This window comes from Camponotus floridanus, unplaced genomic scaffold (genome assembly GCF_003227725.1).
Source record: "Camponotus floridanus strain SB8 unplaced genomic scaffold, Cflo_v7.5 scaffold334, whole genome shotgun sequence".
Taxonomy (NCBI): Eukaryota; Metazoa; Arthropoda; class Insecta; order Hymenoptera; family Formicidae; genus Camponotus; species Camponotus floridanus.
Window position 1 is genome coordinate 74,808 of NW_020229475.1, and position 27,817 is coordinate 102,624.

At 31.6% G+C, this 27,817-nt stretch overlaps 1 protein-coding gene across 1 annotated transcript in view; it reads left to right on the plus strand.

Moving 5' to 3' along the window:
- LOC105255926 (solute carrier family 23 member 2) overlaps positions 1-26,800 on the plus strand; it is a gene marked incomplete at its 3' end in the record, with an annotated part of 45,139 nt that extends 18,339 nt beyond the window's left edge. The window contains exons 2-7 of the mRNA XM_025410645.1: positions 17,245-17,370; positions 17,668-17,825; positions 17,991-18,196; positions 18,268-18,394; positions 18,495-18,615; positions 26,545-26,800. Coding sequence (XP_025266430.1) covers positions 17,245-17,370; positions 17,668-17,825; positions 17,991-18,196; positions 18,268-18,394; positions 18,495-18,615; positions 26,545-26,800 — 994 coding nt within the window. The remainder of the gene's footprint in view (positions 1-17,244; positions 17,371-17,667; positions 17,826-17,990; positions 18,197-18,267; positions 18,395-18,494; positions 18,616-26,544) is intronic.
- Positions 26,801-27,817: the final 1,017 nt, after the last annotated feature.

The window sequence follows — 27,817 nt, forward strand, 5'->3', positions numbered from 1 at the left end:
TTATATAAATTAAACATGTTATATCATAGCAGTTGATGAGAAAAAATTAATACATTAAGATGAATGAAAAATTAATACATTAAGATAAATCGTGTTTAATTATTGCCTGTATTTGTGATTCGTATTGGCATTTTCGACTTTATATAAAAATAAAAAAATAAGATCATGAATACTCATTATAATCAGTATTTATTTATTAATTAAATAGAGAATACACAAGAAGATTTCTTGTTAATTCAGAATTTAGTTAATCGAATATAATTTTGAGGGAGAGAGGAAGGGGGAGAGAGAGAGAGAGAGAGAGAGAGATTGACAATTTTAGATTACATTAAATAACATTGAATAACATTGAATAATATATATTCCTTTAACATTCGCTTAAACGATTCAATCCTTTCACTATGTTTCATTTCGACTGGTAAATTATTATATAATTTCATTCCTTCGTAAAACATACTCTTTTGCGCACTTCTTGTTCTGCGAAATTATATTGCAATATCTCCGGTCTGTCGCGTTTGTTTTTCACTTACATTTCCTACTATTTCTAGTCCATTTCGTAGCTGCTTTGTCAACAAATTCAATTGCAATTTTAAAAATAAATAAACGTACATTATAATATAGCCTTTGTTTTACGGACATAAACTGCAACACTTGTAGCATATGTTTCACTTTAGTATACCTATCACATTGTAATATAATTCTCATTGCCCGATTTTGCGCTACTTGCAATTTTATTTAGCTGTGTTTCTCCCATATCCATTAACAACGTTGCACAATATTTGAAGTGGCGTGTTATGATTGCCTTATATACAATACATCTAGTATATGCCGATATACAATTTCCTATTCTATTTAAAAAACTTGTCTTTTTCCCTTGTCTTTTTTAACATATAGTCACAGTGATCTTTAAATCGAAGTTTATCATCAATAATTATTCCTAGGTATTTCATTATCTCTATTCATTCTATCTTAGTTCCGTCCAAACATTTCAATACAATATTTCCTTTCAGTTCCTTTCTTACACTCATAACTATCATATATTTTGTTTTTCTGAATTCATTTTCAACTTACTATCTTTATGTCCATCCATTTTTCTACCATTAAATGCCATATTCATTTTTTACTCTAACTGTTCACTATTTTCACCAGCTATATACAGGGTGTCCCACCTAGAAGTGGCCACCCCCTTTTATCTTTTAAACTAAAAGAGATAGACCATAACAAATATATATGAAATTAAATGGCTTTAACTGAACTTTGTGTGAGTATAGTGGTTGATTACAAAATTTATCTGTATTAAAGAACGGAGAGATATGTATAATTTTTTTATAATAATGTAGATATTTTAATATAATAAAAGTTGTAGCGCTGTTTGAAACGAATATAACGATGTATGATTTAATGTAAATATTTTCATATTATATGATAATAAATACAATAAATAACAAGGGTCCTAGTACAGATTTTTGCGGCACTCCATATTCAGTGGCAATTAATTTAGATCATTTGTTGAAACGAACCTACTGCGTTCTATTATTTAAGTATGATTTTAACATTCTAAAATTTAAGTATGATTTTAACCATTCCTTTAATTCCATATTAATATAATTTTTCTATTAATCTTACTCTATCTATTGTTTCGAAAGCTCACTTAAGATTAATAAATACTCCAACCATTTTTCCTTCGCTAAATATTAATTTCCATTCGTCAACAACAGTTTGAATTGCCGTTTCACATGAATACTGTTTTCTAAAACCTGATTGATGTTCTGTTATAATACTATTAAATTCCAGATACATTTCAATTTGCTTCTTTATCACTAATTCTAACACTTTCTTATATATTCGTAGCATCTTAATAGGTCTATATTCACTTGCTTTTTTAGCTTTTTCTATTTTTAGAATCGGTATTATCGTTGATGTTTTCCATTTTTCTGGGCAGCAACCTTCTCTCAAAGAATTATTTATTACTACTAATTATTTAACTCTTCTTTTATTACATTAAATGTTGATTTTAATACATCGCTAGTTATTATTTCTTCAGTCTCTTTCTTTTTTAACTCTAATCTCATAACAATTTCCTCTAAATCCTCTACATTAATTATTTCAAAGTTTTTTATAATTCCTGTATTTTCAATAATATAAATAATTCTTCTATCCGTGTATCTAGACTTATTATTATTTATAGATTTTACTATGTTACTAATACTTTGTACGTAATATATGTTAAATTTATTAGCTATATTACATCCGTTAATGTCGTCTACTATCTCAAAATTTATATTATCTATATCTTTGATACCCCTTGATTTACCTCTAAATAATTCTTTCAAGATTTTCCACACTTTCGTAGGATTTTCTTTATTACTGTCTATCATATTTTTATAATATTCCTTCTTTTTCCCCCTAATTAATTTAACTACTGAATTTCTTTCAGTTTTAAACTACAACCAATTTTGTTTCATATCGTCGTGCACTTATACACTTCATCCTTTTTATTTGCTGCTTCTCTTATATCATCTGAAAATCATTGTTTTCTTCCCCCAATTTTTGGAATTCTAAACTTTTTCTTAGGTGCTATCCCACACAGCACAAATGGCTATTTGTCAACTAATAGTCGATATTTTTTATTCAACTTGAAGTCGTTTCTTTAAGTCGACTATTTCTAGTACGGTTTATTGTCGACTTTAATTATCGACTATAAATCGACTTAAGGTCGACCATTTTCAGAGTATTAAAAGTCGCCTTTCGGCAAAGCGAAAAGTCGATTAAATTAGGCGATTAAATTTTCAATTAAATTGGGCATTTTCAAAAACTTGATTGATTTAATTTCATTATTCTTTAATTGTATTACATGTAACAATATTATATAATTAAAGTATTTACATCAGGGAGCCAATTTTCCTGAGCAATGTAGTAGTTTAAAAAAGAATTTGTTTTCTATTTAAAGTATATTTTCAGCATTCGTCATTAGTAAAACATTTTTATAACTCAAATTTTGTTTTTTTAGTTTTTAAGAGGATTGTTTAATTTGAGTTTTATTTCATATTAATACGGTGATTTTTTTGCTGATTTGTTGCTACTGAAAGATGTTAAAAAATTTTGCTAAACTTTAGTGGCCCTTTTTTGAGTGTGAGTGTATATTCATTAAATAGCTACCAAAGATATTCAATGGATAAATAAAAATATTCATATAATTCCACGAGCTTCACGCCTTGCTGCTAAGTGGCGAAAAGGAAAATGCCTAACTTAAAAGTGAAATTCATCTAAGACAGTAAGGCCGCGGCCACAAATCACAGCTTATCGATCAAAGAGAGGACTATTATAGTCGTATCTCCTCTAGCTTTTGCAAGGAGCTCCAGGGCTCCATATAATTAACCGCAGATGGTTATTTTTTAAAAATTCTATCATATATGTATCTATATACAGAACATTAAATCAATCAATCATCATTTTTGAGAAATGACAAAAATAAAAATTTAGTAGTTAATGGACATGATATTAAATTGACTGAAAATTGACTTATAATCGAAAGTTGACTTCTAAGTCGGCTTATTAGTTAACTGTCAATTGACCATAGTCGAGTCATTTGCCGGCTATTAGTCGACTTTAAGTTGACATTCAGTCTGACTTTGAAGTTGACTTTAGACTTTTTCTGCCAACTGACAGTCAATTAACCATCGACTTGGTGCTGTTTGGGATAATGTTCAGTGCCTTTACTATGCTATCAACCAATTTTTTCACAGTCCTATTTACTTCCAAATCTTGATCTTGCTCTATTCTATTTTCCTCTAGGCTAATAAATTCATCTATACTAATTTATTATAGTCTCTGGCATTAAATTCTTTATACTTAGTTTCAATTTTATTTGAATATAAAACGATTTTTAGGCATACATGATGTTATTTTAGGTTCATGAATTACCTGTAATTTCATTTTATTATTAATAAAAAATAGATCAATAATTGTTTGACTATCCTTTGTGATTCTCGTTGGTTTATTAACATACTGTTTCATACCTAGACTCAACATTAGGTTTTGCAATTTCTTTGTATAAAACGAGTCTACCAAAAGTAAAGTATATATTAAAGTTTTCCAATACCCTGCAATCTCTTTTTATTAATTCCTCTATTATATCCTCTAAAAATCTAATAAAATCACGGTGTGATGCACTCGGTGAACGATACACTACCATTATCATGCCTTTATACAATTTTTCTTTTGACAAATATACTGAATAGGGGACCCAGCCCCAATAACCTTGACCTTGATATATGTTGTCAAGGTAACTGTCCTGAATAACGTGCAGGAGGTTTTAACTCGTTTATTAAAAAGTTTAACAAAAGAAGTTTTATAAATGGAACTTAATTTTCAGACACCATGTACAGTAACAGACCTCTTGTCGCGTTGAAAGTTATAAACGTGAATAAATGTAAAAAAAAACGCAAAAAAGACAAATTAAAGGTAAATAAAAAAAGATAAATAAAAAAAAGTAAGTAAATAAATAAATAAATAAACAATTTAAATTCATATAGAAATTAATACAATTTAATATAATTAAAAAATATCACAAACGTATGTGTACACACACACACACGTGGGGGGTAGACCGCTGGAAGACAAGGTGGACCTCGCTTTACAACTTACAGTATATATTCATTGTTATTGAACTCTTCGCAATGCGTCCCCTACCGATGGGGTGATTGCGGGAGGGGGGCCGAAGGCCCCCTTGAACCCCCCGCGTGTGTGTGTATACACATACATTTGTGATATTTTTAAATTATTAAATGTATTTAAAATAATTATTTTTTATATAACAGTTAAGTTATTGTACATTTCTATTATAATCAATATACTTGCTAATGAACATATATAATATTATTGACCTATGCGTTTCATCTAACAAAGTATATCATCGAAATTGTATGTTATGTTAATAAATTCATACAAATGCATTATTAAATTTTGTGTTACGATGTCTCGAGAAGTAACTATGGAAACTGAGTAGTTGTGCGAGACAGTAATAATACATACCTATTTCGAATCTTATGTTTATGAAATTGGAGAAAAGAAATCAAAATAGAAACATCATGTCATATACATCAATGCAAATATTTCTATGCAGAATGTATACGTACAACATATGTCTTAATTTCCACTTAAGAAGTACAGATTTAACGTACATGGTGTTCGAAAATTAAGTTCCATTTATAAAACTTCTTCTGTTAATAACTTTTTAATAAACAACGAGCGACGGCTAAAATCTCTTGCACGTTAATCAGGACAGTGACCTTGATAACATAAGGTCAAGGTTATTGGCTGGTCCCCTATTCAGTATATTTATCTTTCTTTTATTTCTATCACAACGCACCAGCAATTCGAAATCATTTTTTTCGTCAATAATATTTCATACTTAACATCGTATCTTACATATAAAATGAGAGAAAAAATATGTAATTGTTAATTGCAAATTACATATTTTTTCTTAAAAACAACTATATTTTTTACACCAATTAATTCCTCTCATTATTTTGTACATAAAAGGTAAGATAATAAGGTAAGATAATAATGAATATTTTACTAGATATTTTATGGTTTATGTAAAATTAAGAAATTATTTCAAGCCTCATAACTCGAAAAGTATTCCATGAAGAAATACTTTATTATAGTGTTTTGGAAAGCTTTCGAGATAAGCTATAAGAATAAGTAATAAAAATAGGGAGTTCCATTTAAAAAATTAAAAGTAACCTTCACATGACTTTCAAACGGCATTTCAAGGTCACATCAATGCCACCAATGACATCTTATGGTCCCCTTCAAGTCATACAACTTTTGTCTGAAACATTTTTTTCTAACTCTAAGTAATATCGAGATATTTGACTGACAAAAATGGGACACCCTGTGTATATATATATATATATATATATATATATATATATATATATATATTGTAACACCCGCGGCGAGAAATTCGATAGATATCGAAGTCGCGCACGAAGGGATCGGCCGCTCGCGAGTCGCGCGAAATGAATAAACACTTTTAAGGAACTAAGAACTTTAATACGTTTATACACAATAATAATAATACGGATCGGCTCGTTACAAATATGTGTCTGTACAGCTTGACAGCTGGGACCAGACTCAAATGACAGACGCTGCTGTCAACAATCTCTTGACAACGCGCTTCTTCTCGTTAATCGACGCCGTCCCGATGAACACGGACATCAGGGCCGTAACACTTGCCCTCTCCTTACTAAATTGTCGTCCCGACAATTAAAGGCAGAAGGACTTTCCAAAATTTCCACGAATTGTCGAATAAAGAGCTCCGTTGTGTCCTCTTGTCCTATTCTGAGCTGCTGCTGCAGATTACCCGACGACACATTTCCTTTTATCCAATTGACTTTTTCATAAACGATGTTCCCAGAGCTTTCCTTGACGAATGGAATTCCCGTTGCGTCTTCTCGTCCTACCCTGCGCTGCTGCCACAGGTTAACGGACAATACATCCTCTTGGGTTCCTTCGAATACATTAGCTCCGGAGATACATAACCCGATGCGGGATCTTCGGACAAGAGGGGGGTAACCACCGTGGACCCAACATCCATGAAGGACTCTTCAAGTCCCTGCCTCGGCATTCGCCCTACGACCCACGGGAAAACCACGGCTCAAAAACTGTGGGCGAGGCAGAACTTCAAGAAAATTTTCCTTTTCCTTTCTTTTTTCCCTTTTTCCAGAGGTTGTCAGTTCCATCCTTAGACATTATCCTTTCTTTAAAAAAATAAAAGAAGGCAGCAGTATTTATATTAAAATCAAATTAACAGTAATAATTATTTACAAAAGTTCGGGCTCCGAAATTTTCTCAATCAAAAATCTGAGTGTGATAAAATGGAGCTAACCTGTCAGCATGAACTATTTTATGTTTATGTCTATTAGACTTCCGAATTGCAAAAACTACATTATTAAGTTTCTTCACTATTTGATAAGGACTCTCCCAATCCCTCTTCGAGGATTGAAGAACCAAACATCCTGACCTACTTCGAAGAAAATTCGCCTAGCTTTACGATCATAACGAATCTTGGACCGCAAAGATTGCAAATTTATGCGTTGTCTAGCATAATCGTGGATATTCTGCATTTTTTCCTTTAAACTCCGGATATAACTCCCAATCGAAACCCTCCTATCTTTCTGGGGGGGGGGGACTTCCTCGCAACAAATCCAAAGGTAATGTTAAGTCACGAGCAAAATACAATTCCGCAGGGGAAACACCCGTGGCCTTATGCTTTGAAGATCGATGAGCCAATAGAAACATAGGAATCCAACTATCCCAATCTTTTTGATTCTCTGCAAATTTAGCTAAATAATTTAAAATCGTCTGGTGGTGACGTTCAACTTGTTCATTAGACTGCGGATGTAAAGCAGTAGTCCTAGTTTTTCTAATTCCTAACTGGCGTGTCACCTCTTGAAAAATCTTCGATTCAAAGTTTTTACCTTGATCTGTATGTATCTCTGAAGGAACTCCATGACGGGAAACTATATGACTCACAAAAACCTCCGCAACCGTATTAGCTTTAATATTCTTTAATGGAAGAGCTTCAACTCATTTCGTGAAACAATCAATCGTAACCAATAAGTATCGATTTCCACCAGAAGTAGTAGGAAGAGGACCAAGAATATGCATTTGGACTCTCTCAAATGGAGCCCCCACATTATAAACTTGTAGTGGAGATTTTCCCTTTTCCGATGGACCCTTTTTCGCTACACAAATTTCACAAGAACGACACAGTCTTCCACGTCATATTTGCACGTAGCCCAATAGAAACGTTTCCGAATCTTATCTAATGTTTTATTCACTCCAAAGTGTCCGCCTGTAGCAGAATTGTGAGCAAGCTCTAGTATTCGATTGATGCATCTCTTGGGAACAATAATCTGAAGAATGAAAGATTTTAAATTCCGAGACTCCCATCTTTTAAAAAGAACATCATTTTCTAAAATTAAGGAATCCCAATATGACCAGTAAATTTTTGCCGAAACATCTTGCAAAGAAACTTCCTCGTGAAGCGGGCGTCTTCCTAATTCCTTTGCTCGAAGAAATAATGAAATTACAGGATCTTCTAATTGTTTCTTGCGCCAATCCTCCAAGTTCTCCTCCAAAACTATTCGGGCAACTGAATTCTCCTTAAACTCAGCTTTGGCACAATAAACACAGCTCTTTTCCGCACAAGGTCGTCTCGACAATCCATCAGCATTTTGATGTAGTCAGCCTTTTCGATGGATTATCTCAAACTCAAATTGTTGTAATCTCCCAAGCCATCAGGCTAATTGACCCTCTAGATCTTTAAAAGACATTAACCAGCGAAGAGAAATATGATCTGTACGAACCAGGAACTTCCTTCCATATAGATAATGATGAAAACATTTAAGCCATTCCACAATGGCCAAAAATTCTCGTCGGGTCACATAGTAATTCTTCTCGGCTTTATTAAGGACTCGGCTATAATACGCGATCACCTTTTCTGAGCCGTCCTGAATCTGAGATAAAACTGCCCCGATTCCATGATTTGAAGCATCGGTATCTAAAACGAACTTTCCAAGCTGAGTGGGAAAGGAAAGGATCGGAGAAGAAATCAACTTACACTTCAACTCTTGGAATGCTTCTTGACACGCCTGGGTCCATTCAAATTTACACTGATTTTCAATAAGCAAAAACAGAGGTTTTGCTATCAAAGAAAAATCTTTTACGAATTTATAGTAATATCTATAGTATATCTATAGTAGGAACAAAATCCTAGGAAACTTCGAACTTGTTTCTTATTCTGAGGAATAGGCCAATTTTCCACCGCCGAAATTTTCTCGGGATCGATAGCAACACCTTGTCCAGAAACAACATGTCCCAAATACTTCACTTTTCTACCAAAGAGGGAACACTTTTTAGGATTGATTCTCAAGCTCGCTGAACGAAAGCGAAGAAAAACCTCCCTTAAATTTGATAACATCTCCTCAAAAGTTCTACTGAAAACAATAATATCGTCTAAATAGACTAAACAAATCTCAAACAGGATGTTCTGTAACACGTTTTCCATTAAGCGCTCAAAGGTTGCTGGAGCATTACATAAACCGAATGGCATTACTTTGAATTGCCATAATCCATTCCCCACGGAGAACGCTGTCTTTTCCCTATCCTTTGGATGAACTTTTACTTGCCAATAACCACTTTTCAGATCTAGAGTCGAAAACCATGAATTTCCAGATAACTGATCCAAAGTATCCTTAATACGTGGAAGAGGATAAGAATCTTTGATGGTTACAGCATTCAATTTCCGATAATCCACACAAAATCTCAATGATCCATCCTTTTTCTTTACAAGAACTACAGGAGATGTCCATGGACTTTGCGACTCCTCAATGACATCCTGAGATTTCATTTCTCGAATTATTCGATTCATCTCCTCTTTAAGATGTAAAGGGCTCCTGCGAGGAGCCTGTTTGATGGGGTTAGAATCTTTTAGTTTAATAACATGCCCCAAGATCTCACAATTTCCCGAAGTTAAATCCTCCGAAAATATATCTTGAAATTCCCTCAGAAATTCAGCAAAAAGATCCTTCTGGAAAGAATTTAAGTCTTTAGAATTTTCTTCAAACAGAGTTCTCAATGAATACGGGACTTCTGAGATCATTCGTTTACATGGGAACTCAAGGGCCTTTTCTGGATTACCAAAAAAAGGATCGAAAATTTTTTTAAAATTTAGCATTAGAAGAAAATTAGCACCCAATATACAATCATCAGAAATATCTGCAACTAGCATCGGAACGTCTAAAGAAAACTTCCCTAATTTAACTCGAACAATGACTCTAAAAAGAACCGGAACAATTTCTCCCGTAGGGTATTATATAGCTTTCCTTAACCTCATACCGCCGTCCTGGCATTCTAACCAGGCCTTTATTCAAAACTGAAATATCGGAGCCCGTGTCAATTTTAAAATTACAACTATTACCATCAACCGTTCCTTTGTAACAAAACAAATTTTCCTTAATCCTACTTAAATTAAAATATTTTTCATTAAAACCTTCTGGGGCATTTATCCCCCTAGTCGAACCCGCCCCGAAAAGCTCGAGTGTTCGTGTTTTCCTCATAGGACAGACATTCCGATCGGAGGTGCCCCTCAGCGCCGTATTGCCAACATTCTTTTTTAGAGTTGAATCTGTTTTTCTGAAATTTTTCGGCCTTACTATTCTTATTATTATTCTCAAACCTTCCTTTACTGCTTTCATTTGTTTTAGCCTCCTCATTCTTTTGTCCGCTAAATTTGTTGAATTTATTAAATCTGGGAAATTTATTATTACTACCATTTTGGTTAAATTTATTCTTTGGAAAATTATTTTCTTGGATGATTTTCACAGTCATCGTCCTTTCTACCGCAATTTTTAAGGATGTAATATTTTCTAATTGTAATGTTCTCTTAAGAAAATCGTCCGTTAACACGGCTATAAATTGCGCGCAAGCAATTTTATCCCTCACCTTATGAGAACATTCGGAATAAGCGAGTCGAGAAAGCCTTTCTAAGTCCGCGCCCAAAGTGACCAAATCCTCAGAAATTTTCTGTTTCCTATTAGTGCGAACTGCGAATAATAAGACTGAGCCAAATGCCCTTCCCCAAATCGTAATTCCAATTTTGACTTTAAATCCTCGAATTTCAAATTCTCGATTTCGAATATCCCGTCTAAAACCGAATGCGCTTTATCCCTTAAACAAGCTGCTAGAGCTACCGTCTTGTGAGAATCATTCCAAACGTTGGCCCGCGCAATCAACTCGAATTGAGTAAGAAATTCGCGCAAGGGAGCACTTCCGTCGTAATTGTCAGGTTTCAATTTTAAATCGAGTTCGGATGAATTTAAATTTGCTAAATTTAAATCCGCATCTCGCGCTCTATTATTGGGAGGACTTAGCTGAGGATGTCGTTCTCGCTGTAGGCTCTCCTCCAGACGACAGAGCTCGCCGTCCCTCTCTCGGAGCCGCGCCTCGAATTCAGCGCGCATCTGGAGACGCTCCTCTCGCAGCTCGCGAATCTCCCGTATCACAGCCTGAAGCGTGGTCGCCTCCAGCGCCGTCCCGATGAACACGGACATCAGGGCCGTAACAATATATATATGTATGCATAGAGTCATTTTAATTAAAAAGAGAGTAACTTTTTAATTTTATTCTGAAATATTTATTTAATAAGATTTAATATGAAAATAATATTTTTATATAAAGTTTCTGATGTAATTAATTTCAATATGAGTGATTTTATGTTTAAAGTTATAAATTTGTGAGTGCTTTTAATTCAACGTACACAGACATATATAACTATAGAAGTATATTTTTGTTTATAAATATACTATAATAAAGTGTATTATAGTACGTTATTTTATTTTTAAGAAAAAGAAAAGATAAATTGTTATAGAAAATGCATAATTTTTATTTATATGTTGAAAAATTTATATAAATAATAAAGTACACACTTATTATTTTTAAACAGAAATATAGTATATATAGAGTATATATAGTATATACAGGGTGATCCAAAAGTATGGAAACGGCCAAATAACTGTGGAGGAATGCACTTTGGAGAAAAAAGTTTGAGACAAAAGTTGTAGGATTTTTCCCGGGCAATCCGACGGTGACCTTAGATTTGACCTTGGATAGTCATTTGAAGGTCACATAAAGATTACCTTCAATTTCTTAAATGGAACCCCCTATTTTTCATTGCATATTCTTGTAGCTTATCTCGAGAGCTTTCCAAAACACTATAATTAAGTACCTTTTTATTAAGTACTTTTTGAGTTATAAGGCTTGAAATAATTTCATAATTTTACATAAACCATAAAATATCTAGTAAACCATTCATTTTTCGATTATCTTACCTTGATATTTTTATGTACAAAATAATGAGAGGAATCAATTGGTGTAAAGAAAACATACAGTTGTTTTTAAGAAAAAATATGGAATTGTTAATTGCAAATTACATATTTTTTCTTAGAAACAACTATGTGTTTTCTTTATTCTTAAATTATTACTGACAGTAATGTTAACTTTATCCGCTCTGGTTAGTATATGGTTTTTATTGTCTTTAATAAATTGGTTGGTCTGGATATTGAGTTGAGTCAAGATACGATTAATGATGTTCTTAGGATAGTGATAGTTAGATATTGAATTGATGATATTCTTAGACCTATTTCTAATACATACACGTTTTTCTGGAGGTAGTTTACTTAGATTATTTTCAAAATTTTTAATAAACTCCGTGGTTAGTTTGGTCTTATTATTAGTAGGAAGACTAAAATTCTCTCCTAATTGATAAAATAAATAACAGGAATAAAAAACAGGTAATGTTGTTAGGTATCACTGTAGAGGAGAGATTGATGAACCATCTATTATAGGTTTTTAGGATGTTGTGTTGATAATTAGAAAAAAGAGAAGGTTCAATATGCACTTCTGTTTTTCCAGTAGCAATGTTCGATCTATAGTAGTTAGATTTGAAAAAGGATTGGGATTGTTTTTGTGTAACTAATTCAGATGGAGGACTTTGTGATACTGTGCAATAAATAGATTCTACTTTATGTTCTGTTCTCTGTTTGATTATTATTAGCTTGAACTTTCCCTCAAAGCCACGACGTATGTCATGAAAATGAGAAAATAGAGGACCACTTTGTCCATTAAAAAAAGAAGTACTAACAGACACCGAGTATTGTACATAATTCTATGTGTCAGTTTATATAATGATTCAAGATTCCTAACGTTGTCTCTGTATGCATCAATTTCCATTTTTAATAGTTTGTTTTGAAATTCACCTTAATGTGTTTAAATTGTGTTAAAAAAATTTGAATTTTTTTCATTTAAAGTGAACTTCTTAAACATGTTATAAATATGTGCAGGGAATACTGAATGGTTTTGACAATTACATAGAAACTTAATTTTAAGTGTGTTCGAAATGATATTTTTACGACATTTTATCCATAATTTGAATAATTTGGTAGTGGCGACCAAACTGTGACCTAATGTAATTAAAGAAGGTTATTATTATAACAACGCATATTTTCAGCCTAGCGTGTCAAAAAATAAGAGAAATTGTGTAAAAAGCTCTCAATTATTCAATAATAAAATTACAATATAAAATAGGCATAGAAAGCTGGTACTACTAAAGCTGGTAAACTAAAATTAAAATAAAGATAAAGAAATTAAACCATAAAAAATTTTTTTATTAATTAACTTAGAGTTCAACGGTATTAAATATATAAATTTACTTCCATACTATTAAAAGGATAATGTTAAATATGTTTTACATTAATATTCGTACATTTTACATTAATATTCGTTTACATTGATATTCAACGTTTCGGCTAAACTTTTCTAGCCTTCTTCAGCGCATTAAGATTAAAAAATTAATTAAGAAACAGTTACAATAAATTCAAATTATAAATCGGAATCATATAAAATAGTAAATGTCGCCATTTATTTTACCGATTAGATATCATATTAATCTCCGTAAATAACACTATTTCATATGATTGATATCATAAACCTTCTTTCTCTGGGAGATACTTGAATTTTTTCTCTCAACATCCGCTATGTCAAAAAACAGGTGTGATCAAGGGCCTTACGGATAGAGTGATTATGTTGTCCCACTCTTTGTTTAATAAAAAAAACATCATTTTTGTTATTAACGTTTTTTGTTAGTATTAGAAAATGGTTATTCCTTAAAACTGATATTTAATACTATTAACAAATGTTTACATCAACTTATTTACACACAAAGAGATAATAAAAATAAAAATAATAAACTCACAGATAATGACAAAAAATTTTCTTACTTCACAATTCCTTTTTTGTCAATTATTACTGACAATTTCAAATATTTATTAAAGGACATAGACACAAGACTTGCATATGTCAGCTTAAATAAAATGAATAGATTTATAAAATCACATAAAGATACCATTCCGAAATTATCTAATACCAATGTTATAAAATACCAATGGTTATAAAATAAAATGTAATGATTGTAATGCTTCTTACGTGGGACAAACTAAGAGAAGATTGAATGCCAGAATTAACGAACATAGAAAACATATTAATAGTAATACAAATAATAGGTCTGTCATAACTGAACATAGAATTAATCATAATCACGATTTCGATTGGACGTGAAAATTTTAGATACAGAGAACAATTATACTAAAAGACTTATTTCCGAGATGATACATATTAAGAGACAACATAACAGCTTTAATTATCAAACAGACACCGAGTATTTATCCGATATATATATGAAAACATAATAAACGATCTACCAAAATACTAAGACACAATTTCTGAATATAAGAAGAGATTACCGGTTTCTCCTCTTAGTTATATTCTAATAGTTAATCAAAGATGTTTTGTCTCATTATAACGTATCTTCATGCTGAAAATTTATTTTACACTAATGTAAGCTAAACCTAAAAGAATTTTTACTTATTGACAAAAAATTTGTTTAAAACTCTTATTACAATTATTTATCAAATTATTTCTATATATGTCATTTTAAAGCTAATACCATCTTTGTTTGAACATAAAACACCTCAGTATACATCCTTTCTCTATGCATTGGGGAAATAAATTTTCTATAATGTCATTATTCGTTTCTTAATTTATAATTCATTAGTTCAGCTTCAATTTGTATTTTCAGTTTCAATACATCTCCTAACACAATAATTAGCGAGGAGTACTTTGGAAGAATGTTTAAGACAAAAATGCATACGGAATACTATGGTTCTAACTGTGTTTAAAGTATGTAGATAAACTTAACGGCGACATTTACTATTTTATATGATTCCGATTTATAATTTGAATTTATTGTAACCGTTTCTTAATTAATTTTTTAATCTTAATGCGTTGAAGAAGGCTAGAAAAGTCTAGCCGAAACGTCCGAATATCAATGTAAACATATGAATATTAATGTAAAACGTACTTAACATTATCTTTTTAATAGCATGGGGGTAAATTTACATATTTAATACCGTTCTACTACTCTAAGTTAATTAATAAAAAAATTTTTTATGGTTTAATTTCTTTTTCTTCTTTCTAATTTTAATTACCAGCTTTCTACGCCTATTTTATATTGTAATTTTATTATTGAATAATTGAGAGCTTTTTACACAATTTCTCTTATTTTAATTTTAAATTTAAAATAAATTTAATTTATTTAATTAATTTATTTAATTGAATTATAGAAATATAGAAATAAGGATATATAGAAACGAGATAGGTAAAAATAGGTTTATTGCAAAAAAACTTAATTTTCTATAATGTGATATACAGAGTGGCTGAAAACTTTTCGCACATCCAAAGTGTGAACGTATATTGGTTCAAATTAAGATGGAAAGTCCTCTACTGTTTTGCGATCTTCCCAATAATTAACAAAAAATTAATTAAAGAAGAATCGGCTAATCGGTGTGAGTAACAGTGTGCAATAACGAGAGTCGTCCCACTGTAATTACCTTACCTTATACTAAGCTCGTGGCGAAGCGGTAAATGGGCAAGGAATGGAGTGAGTTGGGGCCCAAAACATAATGGTAGTGCGTGGCGCTTCAGAATTGCATTGAGTTGCAGTAAGTCCCGTCAACTGCTTCACCACGCGCCAAATATCAGGTTACAGTAGGCGGCTTTTCTCGCCGTGCACTTATATACGCATGTATTGGTTAATGTTCTTTAATTAATATCTTGAAATTTTATGGGTTTTTTCAAAATGAATTTTTTTTTTAAATGGATGATTTAATGAATTTTTAGTTCGATACGAGATATATTTATGGTCTTTTTTGATGGGTGATAGAACGGACACACTGTATATGTGGCTAGAAGCGCGCGGTAACGAAGACGGTCTCACTGTAACATAATGGCGACGCGCGGCGAAGTGGTGATTGGGGAAAGAAGGAGTGAGTATGTAGGCGCTTGACGAAGAGACGAGCGGGAAGGAAGTGGTGGACCGACTCTCTTAACCCTTTCGTATTTCCGGCTTTCCCAGAAGAGATGCGTTTCATATAAAGACAGTTTTATAGGTTTTTAGGGATGCTGATTCCAAATTTACCATCAAAATTTAAATTCAAAATGGCAGATTTAAGATGGCGACCATGAAAAACTTAAATATCAATATATTTAAAATATGGGCTTAGATTTTTGTTTTAAATATATATTATGGGTTTTCTGAATGAACACGTACACACACATTCGATTCATGGCGTTGTTATACATTTTTTTTACAAGCCGCGCATCTGCCGCGAGACTCAGATGCCCATCGCACGTGTCATCTTACTTCGCATACACTTTGATTACACATATAAACTATTATATTTATCATAATAAAGGTGTAATCACATTTAAATAAAACTTTAAGTTTATTATTAGCGCATAAATTCTATAATTTTTCAACATAATATACGGTTATTCTTCTCTAAAAGTTTGATTTTTTGCAAAGTTTAGATAATTATATTTTATTGTAAACATTATATTTCAAGGTGCGCGATTTTTCTACATAAATAAATAATTTGAACCGTCTTCTTTAAAACAAGCCAGGGTAAAAGTCGATAGAATTATTTGTTTAAAAATTATGATTTTTTTCATAGGTGGGACATATATGACGAAGATACGAAAGGATTAAACATGGCAGTCGCATTTCTAGTCACGCGTATTGGCTGATCTTTTTCTATTAATATCTCAAAATTTTACGTGATTTCTTGCAAAATGGTATAGGATTTTTTAGTTCAGTTTAGCGAGATCTACTTATGGTTTTACTTTGTTGCGAGATAGCTGGAACTCCCTGTATGTATATTGTTTTGAGAAAATTAAAAAATATTCTTTTACAATATTATTCCGTAATAATAATACACACACACACACACACACACACACGTGTATATATATATATATATATATATATATATATATATAAATAATATGTGAATTTTGTTTAAAATAAGATAAAATACATTTTTATAGGATTAATTTTTTTAAGATATTAATAATTTTAGATATATTATATAGATATTAAAAAAAATGAGACTACTGTATATCATCATAATTTTTATATCGCATACAAACAACTTGACATGTTTTATAAACACCTTACAAAGTGTCCTTATCTACTTTTTAATAATGTTTGATATTTTGTGTTTTGTATTTTAATGATATTTACAATATGACATTTTTATTTGCTATTTTTTAATTTTCTAGAACACACAAAATTTGACGGTCATAACGCCCAAAAAAACGACGAACAATGAAAACAGAAATCCTAATATCACCTATGGCATCGATGATATACCACCGTGGTATCTATGTTTATTTATGGCATTGCAGGTATATAAGCATATATTATACACTATCAAAAATGATAGTTACAATTAGAGTTGAAATTATGGTTGGAATTATATTAGAGTAAAAATTATTTAAAAAGAAATAAAACATTGTTTAAAACAAACATTATTAATTATTAATGTTTCAAATGTTTCATGTTTATTTAATGTTTCAAATATATTTATACAGTGTTGAAAAAATCACGTTTAGAACAAAAAAATATAATGTAAGATATATAGAATATATTCATACATTTATATATTTTATATGATATGTTATTTAATAATATACTCTATACAGCATTACTTAACTATGATTGGCGCTATCGTTTCTATTCCCTTTATTCTAACGCCAGCCCTTTGCATGACTGAAGATGATCCTGCAAGGAGCAATATTATTTCTACGATGATCTTTGTCACCGGTTTGGTGACATTAATCCAGACTACTATAGGATGTAGGTACGTATAATCATTATCATATAAAATAGGTAAAATTGATTATTACAAAATGACAATTATACACGGATCATTTCAGTTCATGTAACAATAAAATTTTATATTAATTAATCTACTGGAAAAATATCAACAATAATATTTCATGTGAAAAAACATATTTTGTATTAGATTACCATTGGTGCAAGGTGGCACTATATCGTTTTTAGTGCCAACTCTAGCGATATTGAACCTGCCGCAATGGCAGTGCCCCATGCCAGAAGTCTTAAATCAAATGTCCTACGAGAATCGGACTGAGCTATGGCAAATTCGAATGAGAGAACTGTCGGGTGCTATTGCTGTTTCCGCTCTGTTTCAAGTAATCATCGGATTTGGAGGTGAGTTGAATCATTAAATCTATCATGCATATAATTTTTTTTAAAGTGAGACATTAAAGTTGTGTATTTAGGTATTGTTGGGTATTTGCTGAAATTTATAACTCCGTTAACAATAGTGCCGACGGTTTCATTGGTTGGGCTCTCTTTGTTCGAAAATGCAGCGGATGCTGCGTCTCAGCACTGGGGTATTGCAGCTGGGTACTATCTCTCATAATTTCTGAAAATATTTAAAAATAATTTAGATATATTATTATTATAATCATTCAAAACATTGAAAATATGTTATATATATTTTTAGAACAATAATACTGCTAACTATATGCTCTCAAATAATGATTAATGTGCCATTTCCATTTCCAATATATCGCAAAAGTCAAGGATTTCATATTATCTGGTTTGAACTATTTAAACTTTTTCCGGTAAGTATAAAGTGAAAAATATCTTTTGAAATTTGCAATGATAACATGAATTACTGTGATATAGATGAAAATATTAATTTTACTGTATTTTTTGTTGTAAAACACACATACTCAAATAACGAAATCTCAAGATTATACAGAGTATCTCAATTTAAATGTCAAAACTTCAGGAGTATGTAGAGGACCGATAAACTAAGAAAAAAATTCTTTACAGCTAGCATTGACCGCTCTAATTGGAACTAAAATTACGATTTGGTCTCTTGAGTTATTTGGCATGGAATAAACATTCTTCTTCAAGATTTCTCACACGAAGAAATCCGTAGGTGTCATCGGATGTCGATCAATCAATTCAAGAAAACTGAAAGATTGAATTATAACTGCCAGTGTATCAAATATCAGAACAATGTCTAGTTGCAATTAGAACGGTCAATGTACAATATATAGATGTAGTGCTTGCATTGCTGCAAGAGTCCAGCATTTTGAACAGTATCTTCATTAAATAAATGATAAATAATTGAAAAGAATATGAATAAATAATTGAAAGGAAACTTTTTTGTTTTTTCTTGCAATTTTCTTCAAAATGGAACAAAAACGAACAAATTTCGGAGGGACTTTTTTTCTTAGTTTATTAGTCCTTTACACTCCCGAAGTCGTGACGTTTAAATTAATGGCATTCTGCATATTGCAATATGCGCTATATATTACGTCAGAATTCTAATACTAGCTGATCTGTCGTCTTAGTTAGTGTCAGTAAAAATGCAGCAGAACATAAAGGTTTTGTATCATAATGTGCTATAAAAAGAAAAATTTAAGAAGAAGTTCTTCAAATAAAAACAGATTTTAAGCATTATGTGTTAGCATAATATGTAAGTAAAAATTAAATTAAACATAATATGATTATATTATCTGCAAGCGTTATGATGGCAGAAATCCAAAAATTGAACAACATGCGTTTCAAAAAATAATTGCAAAAATATAATAGAAACACAACATAATTTGTTGTTATAAAATAATGACAATAATAATAATATCAAGATATGTTATATCGAATTATAGTTATATCGCGCTTATCACTATAATATATTTATTTTGTTTTTAAGTTTTTTCAAATACAAAGACTACAAAGTGCGACTGACAAATTAAATATGAATGTATAGTATTTATTTCTATTTCTATTTTTTCAATTTTATTTCTGATATTATTCCAATGAAGAATTCAGAATATTACATTGATTGTTAAAATTTAATTATTTTAAGAATTATTTAACTTATGCTAATCATATGTATTACATAAAATAATTACGATAAGTATGTTACACTTACATATTACATTTATAATTGCAAAATTATAAGTAATTAATGATTCAAATTGGTAATATTTATGTCATAATAATCTGTAATATTTAATTTATGCTGCATTTCTGCTGTGTTTTTATTGTTACAATGTGACATATCATGGTTGATTTTCGCAATGCTTTCTTAATTGATTTTAGATTCAGCAGATCTTGCTCGATATTTGCATATTTTCTGTTATATCGTGACAATAAATAATGCTCGATTTTTGTTGATAGAAAATAAGTAAATGCAGATGCAATGGATAGGAATCTAAAATCATGATTAGATCTGCTGTCATGATGGCATTTTGCTATTTAAATATATATATATATATATAGGATGAGTCAGTTAAAGTGTCACAAGCTTATATCTCGAAAACAAAGCATTTTAGAGAAAAATGTTTCATATAAAAGTTTTATAATGTTGAGGAGGATATAAGATGGTGTCATTGGTTTAAACTTGAATAGTCGTTTGAAAATCATATGAAGGCTATCTTCAATTTCATTAATGGAAACTCATCATTTTTAATACATACTAGACAATGCAAAGCGCGCGCTTCGCGCGCGCCATTTATTCCCTTTTATTATATATACATTTCTCATTGTCACACAAGCTGTCAAAATTTGTAATAATCGCAAATGACAGCTGCTCACAACATGAACTGAGTGCAATAAAAGAACCAATCGACATCGCAGCAACAATTCAAGCGTCACATGCCTTTCTTCATATAGGATTATTTTAATTTGCGTAAACCCTGAAAGGTTTTCAAATTATAGTTAAGCTATACATAACCGAATTGGAAATGTTATTTCAAAAAGTAACGCGTTACTATGTTACCGTTAAGAAAATAATGATTTGTTACTGTTTATAATACTAAAATTAAATACGTAATTGATTTTAAAATATAATTATTATTTTTATTATATTCGATAATTAAATTATTCCAACATTAAAATGTTTTTTATATTAAATTTTCCAATTTCAAAATTTTAGATTTCAATACAAAAAATGGATGTATATAATTTTCTAAAATATTTGAAAAAAATTTTGCAATAGGAATAAATCTCTTTTAATTATTAAGATATCGGAGGTTATTATTGAGTTGATTAATGTAATATCATATATATTTTATTTATAGCGACTAAATAGCAATAAAATGTGATTAGTTTTTATTATTATGTTTCGGCTCATCCTTTAGAAAGGATGAGCCGAAGGAAGGACGTAACATTTGTATCCCGAGAGTAGGTGCCTTAAGGGTAGATATCTTGGGTCGAGCGAGCCTCCGGGAGGGCCAAAAATAGGTCAATGATTAGAAGGATCGATTTTACTCTATTATCGATCCGTAATGCCCGCTCGATGGTCCCTTTTTCAGTAAAAGAACTTAATCCTTATTACCCGGGATGGGGCCCAGTGGGATTCAAGAGTAGGGGTGGTAAGAGGGATTAAATTGAACGCGGGAATTAATAAATTTAAATAAGTTTATTATAAATCAGCTATAAAAATATATCTCTAATACATTGTTCTGTAAGATATGTGTGTGTGTCTGTGTGTATGTGTGTATGTAGGTGTGTATGTACAAACAAGGAAGTTTAACTTCAAATCGGGAGAATACCTTTCCCATAGAAATTCCATCGGTAAGGCTATGATAAATGGGGTAAAACAGGGGATAAGAATATTAGGAGGAGCGGTGTCGAGAAAGTTCTGTAATGTAAGGATGTGTATAGGAACAAGTCTTAAGGTAAAGGAATCTGGAGGAATTGGATCTATATGTTCTTTTTTAGAAAATGGAGACTGAGGTAATAAATGCAATAAATCGATCACTAGGCTCGATTGTAGAATAAATAGGGGGAGGAAGAATAAGAAAAGAGGGAGAAGGTGAGTTTGGGGATGATTCGTTGGGGGGAGAAGAAAGGAGTGAAAGTAACTGAAGATCGGATGGAGGATCGGGTTCTGTGTCATATACAAAGGAATAACTAGGAAAGGGAGTTTCGGAGGATAAGTAAGGAGTAACTCGCGAGTTTTCTTGAATATTATTACGCGATATTCACATGTGCTTACTTCCTCCACTACGTTGCCAGTTGCCAGCGTAAGCATTCTGGCATCACTGTTGGAAATACGGGCTAGCTATCGGGTGATCCGGGAAGTTTCTACCAGATGTACTCGGTTAGTGTGGCACTGAGTCTCGATCGGAACTAACAATAAGTAACAATTTCCGCGTAATGATGTTGATTATGGTATTGACCGACGGAATTGTATTAATTGACGGTTGGCGGAACTGGTCAGATCTGTGTATTAATTTTACAGGCACTGTTAATACGGTTAAGACACTAACAATTTTCTGAGAATACTGATTTTGAGGTTTTCTGAAAAATAGTGACTGTGAGTTTTTCCGAAAAATACTAATGATAATTCATTTGAAGTTCGCGCTTATATATCGTTTTTGGATTACCCTCTCTCAGAGTTGCTGGAGAAGCTAACAAATAGAAATCCTCGTTAGATTTCCATCGTCTCTCTCCTTTGTCCTTTCTTATAGGTGTTTAGAATGTAACAAATCAGAATTTTATTACATTCGTTCGCGAATAGGAGAGCGTCTTCCAAAATGGCGAAGCTTAGGATTCTTAATATCGGAAGTGACAATAATTTATGTCTTCTCTAAGTACAGGATGCGTATGCTAAAGACAAGGGGACAACTTTTATTACTCTCTTGAAATTAAGATAAGTCATATATCGCATCGCGACATTCGATCGCGTTTTTATGAATGGTTTCTTTTATATTTTATAACCTTTTGAGATTTTATGAGATTTTAAGTAATAGAAAAATATCAATTTCGGTTGATTGGCTGGCGCCTTGACTGTGACCGGATGCTACTATCTTATGATTTTATAGTCCGCTAATATCTGGCTGACGTTTTTAAAGCACTTATTGAATCCTATTCCAATTTGATTGACATTAATGATTTTTTGAAAGTCGTGTACATGTGCGTCGGTCATGGGAAGAAAAAAATTGTGAAGTCTTTTGGATGTAACATTAGCCTTGGATTCAACTAAGCATATTGCTACTTAGCCACTTCGTGAGCGGTCATGTTATTGGATGCACACACACACTGTTAGCTAAGTTAATCATTGATTCCCATCATTGTTTATTTAGAGTCAAAATATCGATAAGTGTTTGTAGCATCTTCTCATATGATTGCGTGTCTTCAATACTACAACTGGTCATGCTGATTTATTAAACAAAAATAACTAAAGTAATAATTAAATTTGTTACTGTTACTGTAAAAATATAATGACGTTAGTGTTATCGTTACAGACAGAAAAAAATAACGACTTTTACCGAAAAAAAGGTAACAATAACGGTACCGTGCTACTTCTCAACTCTGTGGCTATAACTATAATTAAATTATAATTATTTTTACAATAAGTACTTTAATACTTTTCGAGTTATAAGGCTTGAAAGTTACAATACCGCCAGCGTTAGTATTATCCAAGATGTATCATCCGGAAGTTGCTCGATCGAATTGGTTATCGTTATCGTTAAGTTCATTTAATTTTGTTAATATTTTTAAAATGAATACTTTTGAGGTGTTTAAGATTTATCATGTTAAGATTTATCATGTTAAAGATTTTAGGTGGAATTAATGATAAGAAATTACATTTCGAACATCTTGGATATATATCTTTATATAATTTTGTGCACTCACGCATACACACACATGCCCACATATACAACATAAAAGAGATGTTGTAAATCCGACTCTGCGTATTACATACATATACCTTAGGTAATGTTAATGCCAGTAATGTTAACGATATATTGTAACTTTCAAACATTGTAACTTTCGAAAAGTATTTGATCAAAAAATACGTAAATATTATGTTTTGAAAAGCTCTCGATATAAGATACAAGAATATGCAATGAAAAATAGGAGTTTCCGTTTAAAAAATTCCGTTAAAAAAAGATGATCTTTATGTAATCTTCAAACGACTATTTAAGATTAAAATGACATTGTCTTATATCACTTCGAAGTCACAAAACACTTTTATATAAAAGATGTTTCTTTAACATGCTTTGTTTTCCCGATATAAATTTGTGACATTTTAATCGACTCAGCCTGTACGCACGCACACACACGCATGTGTATCTATGTATATTTTTAAGAGTATATTTTTAAGTATATTTTTAATTTTTAATGTGTCTGTCCTTTATCGTCTGTCAAAAAGAAACCATAAATTGATCTCGTTAAACTGAATTAAAAAGTCTTATACTATTTTGCAAACAATTACGTAAAATTTTGAAATGTTAATTAAAGTTCGGCCAATTCGTGCGAGTATTAAGCGCGCAGCGAGAAAAACCGTTCCACTGTAACTTGATACCAAGTGCGCGGCGAAGGGTGGTACGCTCTTCAAAACATTATAGCGGTGTGCGACGCTTTAGCGTTTTAATAAAAATTATTTCAATTAAATAATTTAACTGAAATAATTTTATTAAGACTGCAAGACAATTATCGATTGATATGAGGCCGTCATGCGTCTGTTTGTTTACTCCTTGCGCATATCTTAACTGTCGTCACGCGGCCAAACTTTTTGTTGCCGTGCGACATTTGTCATTATCACGCCTAGAGCGCACATATAGTCTAGCCGTGCGAAACGCGCGTTAATATATCAATCTTTATTGCAATAATTATTACAAAAATTGCAAAATGGTAAAGGAGTTTTATTCAGTTTACTGTGCTCTATCTACTCACGAAAAATTAATTGGCTCAATGTTCATGTTATTGAAAAAAGTCATACTTATTTTATTTTCCCTCCAAAAAAACTAATACTTTTATCCCCAGACTATGTTATTTTCGTCCCAGGTCCCCAGGATAAAAGAAACAATCAACGTACTTGCGAAAAGCTATAGCTCTTTAAATATCTATCATTTGAGATTGAAACATAGGTATAATAATAGAACAATAAATGGAGTTTTTTAACGTATAATCTTTTTTGTTATATCTCTATCGATAATTAATTAGTGACCTATAATACAAAAAATGTTACTTTTGTCCCCGGTTTCCCCTACTGTTATTTTAGATCAGTGCTGGGATTTACTTGCAACTTTCGGTCAGATTTCTTAGTTTACGCCTACTGTTCCCCTCTTACCGCTCACGCCTTAGTAACCGCGCCACCGGACTCTCATAACTAAGGAGTGCTCAGGAGTGCGCATCACAAATGTTATGTGGAAATCCATCTAAGCTTTCTTTATTGTTTATTAATAATAAAAATAAGTATTCTATTATTAATTACGTATATGTTCTGTAACAATTTAAAATATTTGTGTTTTGAAACATAATCACAATAAAGAGAACTTAAATAGATAGATTGCATTTGTGACGCGTGCGTTTCTGAGCGCTCCTTAGTTACGAGCGGTGCGAGCAGTAAGAGAGGAACAGTAGGCATAAACTCCGGCCGAAAGTTGCAAGTAAATCTTAGCACTATTTTAGATAATCTTTGATGATGTTTTTCTATTGTTATAAAAGGATGCTGCAATCGAATCGCTAATCATCGCAAATCATTTCACAGTTTAGCGAGTTTATTTTCCTCCTCATTGTGCTTGCTATATCTTCATACATAGGAATCCAGGTTAAGATGATTTGATATTTTGCTCCTCTTTTTAAACGCTTGCATGCAGTTTCAAACTGCGAAAAATTTCATTATCTTAACAAATGTTGACATGACTGCTTTATAATCAGAGCAAATAATTTTTTTGTTTATTGTTAAAGATACTATATACTTTAGAAATATTAGAGATATTTATATTCTTCAATTATATTTTTGAAATAATTCTACATGTCTAACAATAAGTATGGCAAAGCATCTAAGGACGTTTCAGATTGAAAGATCGTGATAAAGAAGACGTTCATAAGAATACTTTGTTGTTTATCCCATTTCCATAAATTACTGCGTTAAAGCGCTTATTTATGTTAAAATCATGTATGTAATCATGTATGTAATGTATCATCTTGCTCATATCAGGTTAGGGTTAACAAGTTGATTTGATCTATGTCAATCAAGTTTAAAACAAACTTAAGGGAAATTTTGTATTTATTTGTTAAATCAGTGCTGGGATTTACTTGCAACTTTCGGCCAGATTTTTTAGCTTACACCTACTGTTCTCCTTTTACTGCTCGCTCCTTAGCGACCGCGCCACCGAACGCTCGTAACTAAGGAGCGCTCAGGAACGTGCGCGTCACAAATGTTATGTGGCAATCTATCTAAGTTCTCTTTATTGTTTATTAATAATAAAAATAAGTATTCTATTATTAATTACGTTTATGTTCTGTAACAATTTAAAATATTTGTGTTTTGAAACGTAATTACAATAAGAGAATTTAGATAAATAGATTGCCACATTACATTTGTGACGCACACGTTCCTGAGCGCTTCTTAGTTACGAGCGGCGCGAGCGATAAGAGGGAAACAGCAGGCGTAAGCTAAGAAATTCGGCCGAAAGTTGCAAGTAAATCCCAACACTGTGTTAAATCATAAGATAAAATATTTACGTGTCACATATGTTTAAATTGTACTGAACTATGAGTATTTTTTGCATTTGCAGATTTTATTAACAATAATCATTATGTGGATAATTTGCACTATACTAACGATGACTGATATGCTACCATACGGTCATCCTGCCAGATCCGATAGTAAATTGAAAATAATAAGCGACTCACCATGGTTTCGTGTACCATATCCTGGACAGTGGGGTGTACCCACTGTAACGTTATCAGGAGTACTCGGTATGCTAGCAGGAGTACTAGCATGCACGGTTGAATCTATTAGTTACTATCCAACTACTGCGAGAATGTGTGGTAAATATATTTGTTTTAAGATCATGATTTTTCATTTGGATAAAAATTAAAAAAGACAGAGGGAGAAAATCATGTATGATTTAATGCTTTCTATTGCATTTTTTCTATTAATATAAGATTCTTAGAGATTCTAGTTACTAATGCATAATGTACAACTTATTAACAAATATTACAATAAATGTTTACTAACATAGCACGAATAACTTTCGACACATATTGTAGAAAGTACTTTAAATAATGCACCGTTTGAATTTTGTTTTGGTTTTTGTGTTCTATTTTGGTTTCCGAAATATGCGATTTTATTCATACTTATTTTTGTTATATTCTACTTATGTGTTTATATTTTTTTATTTACATGTGTTCTTTAAACGAACATGTAGGCGGACGGAAAGCTTTGCTCTCCAGTCTATATTCTATTTCAAAAAAATAACTTAACCCAATGTTTCAGATCTGAGATATACTTTGCTTCGCACAAAAAATTGCAAATTCATGTAATATCTTACACCTACCTTAAATATGGGTTGAGTTAGATTAGTTTTTTATAATAAGAGTACTGGGAGAATGGAAAGCTTCTTCTCTCTTGACTTACGCATTTTTACTTAAAGAGTAAATGTAAAACCAAAAGAATCACTGAATTGTATACTGAATTGTAAACTGAAATGGGAACTGAAGCGTTTTTCGCGAGCCGAGAGAGAACGAATGTTCAGGGCTAGCTGTCTTACTCCGTACAGTCAAGTTAAAAATTTTTGACTGTTGTACATCACATTACCATTGCGAACCATATTAATTTACCAATTCATTTTTAAACCTGTTTGTATTCACTGTAATGTATGCATGTGCAGATGCGTGGAAGCGAGACACTATGCCCTGAACATCTATCTATCTCAAGATTGCTGTCCGTTTATGTACTTACAATGACAGTTCTCATTCCAATTTATATATAGTTCAGTGAAAGGAATATAAACACACAAGTAGGACATAATGAAAGTAAAGATGAAATTTCAGGAACCAAAATAA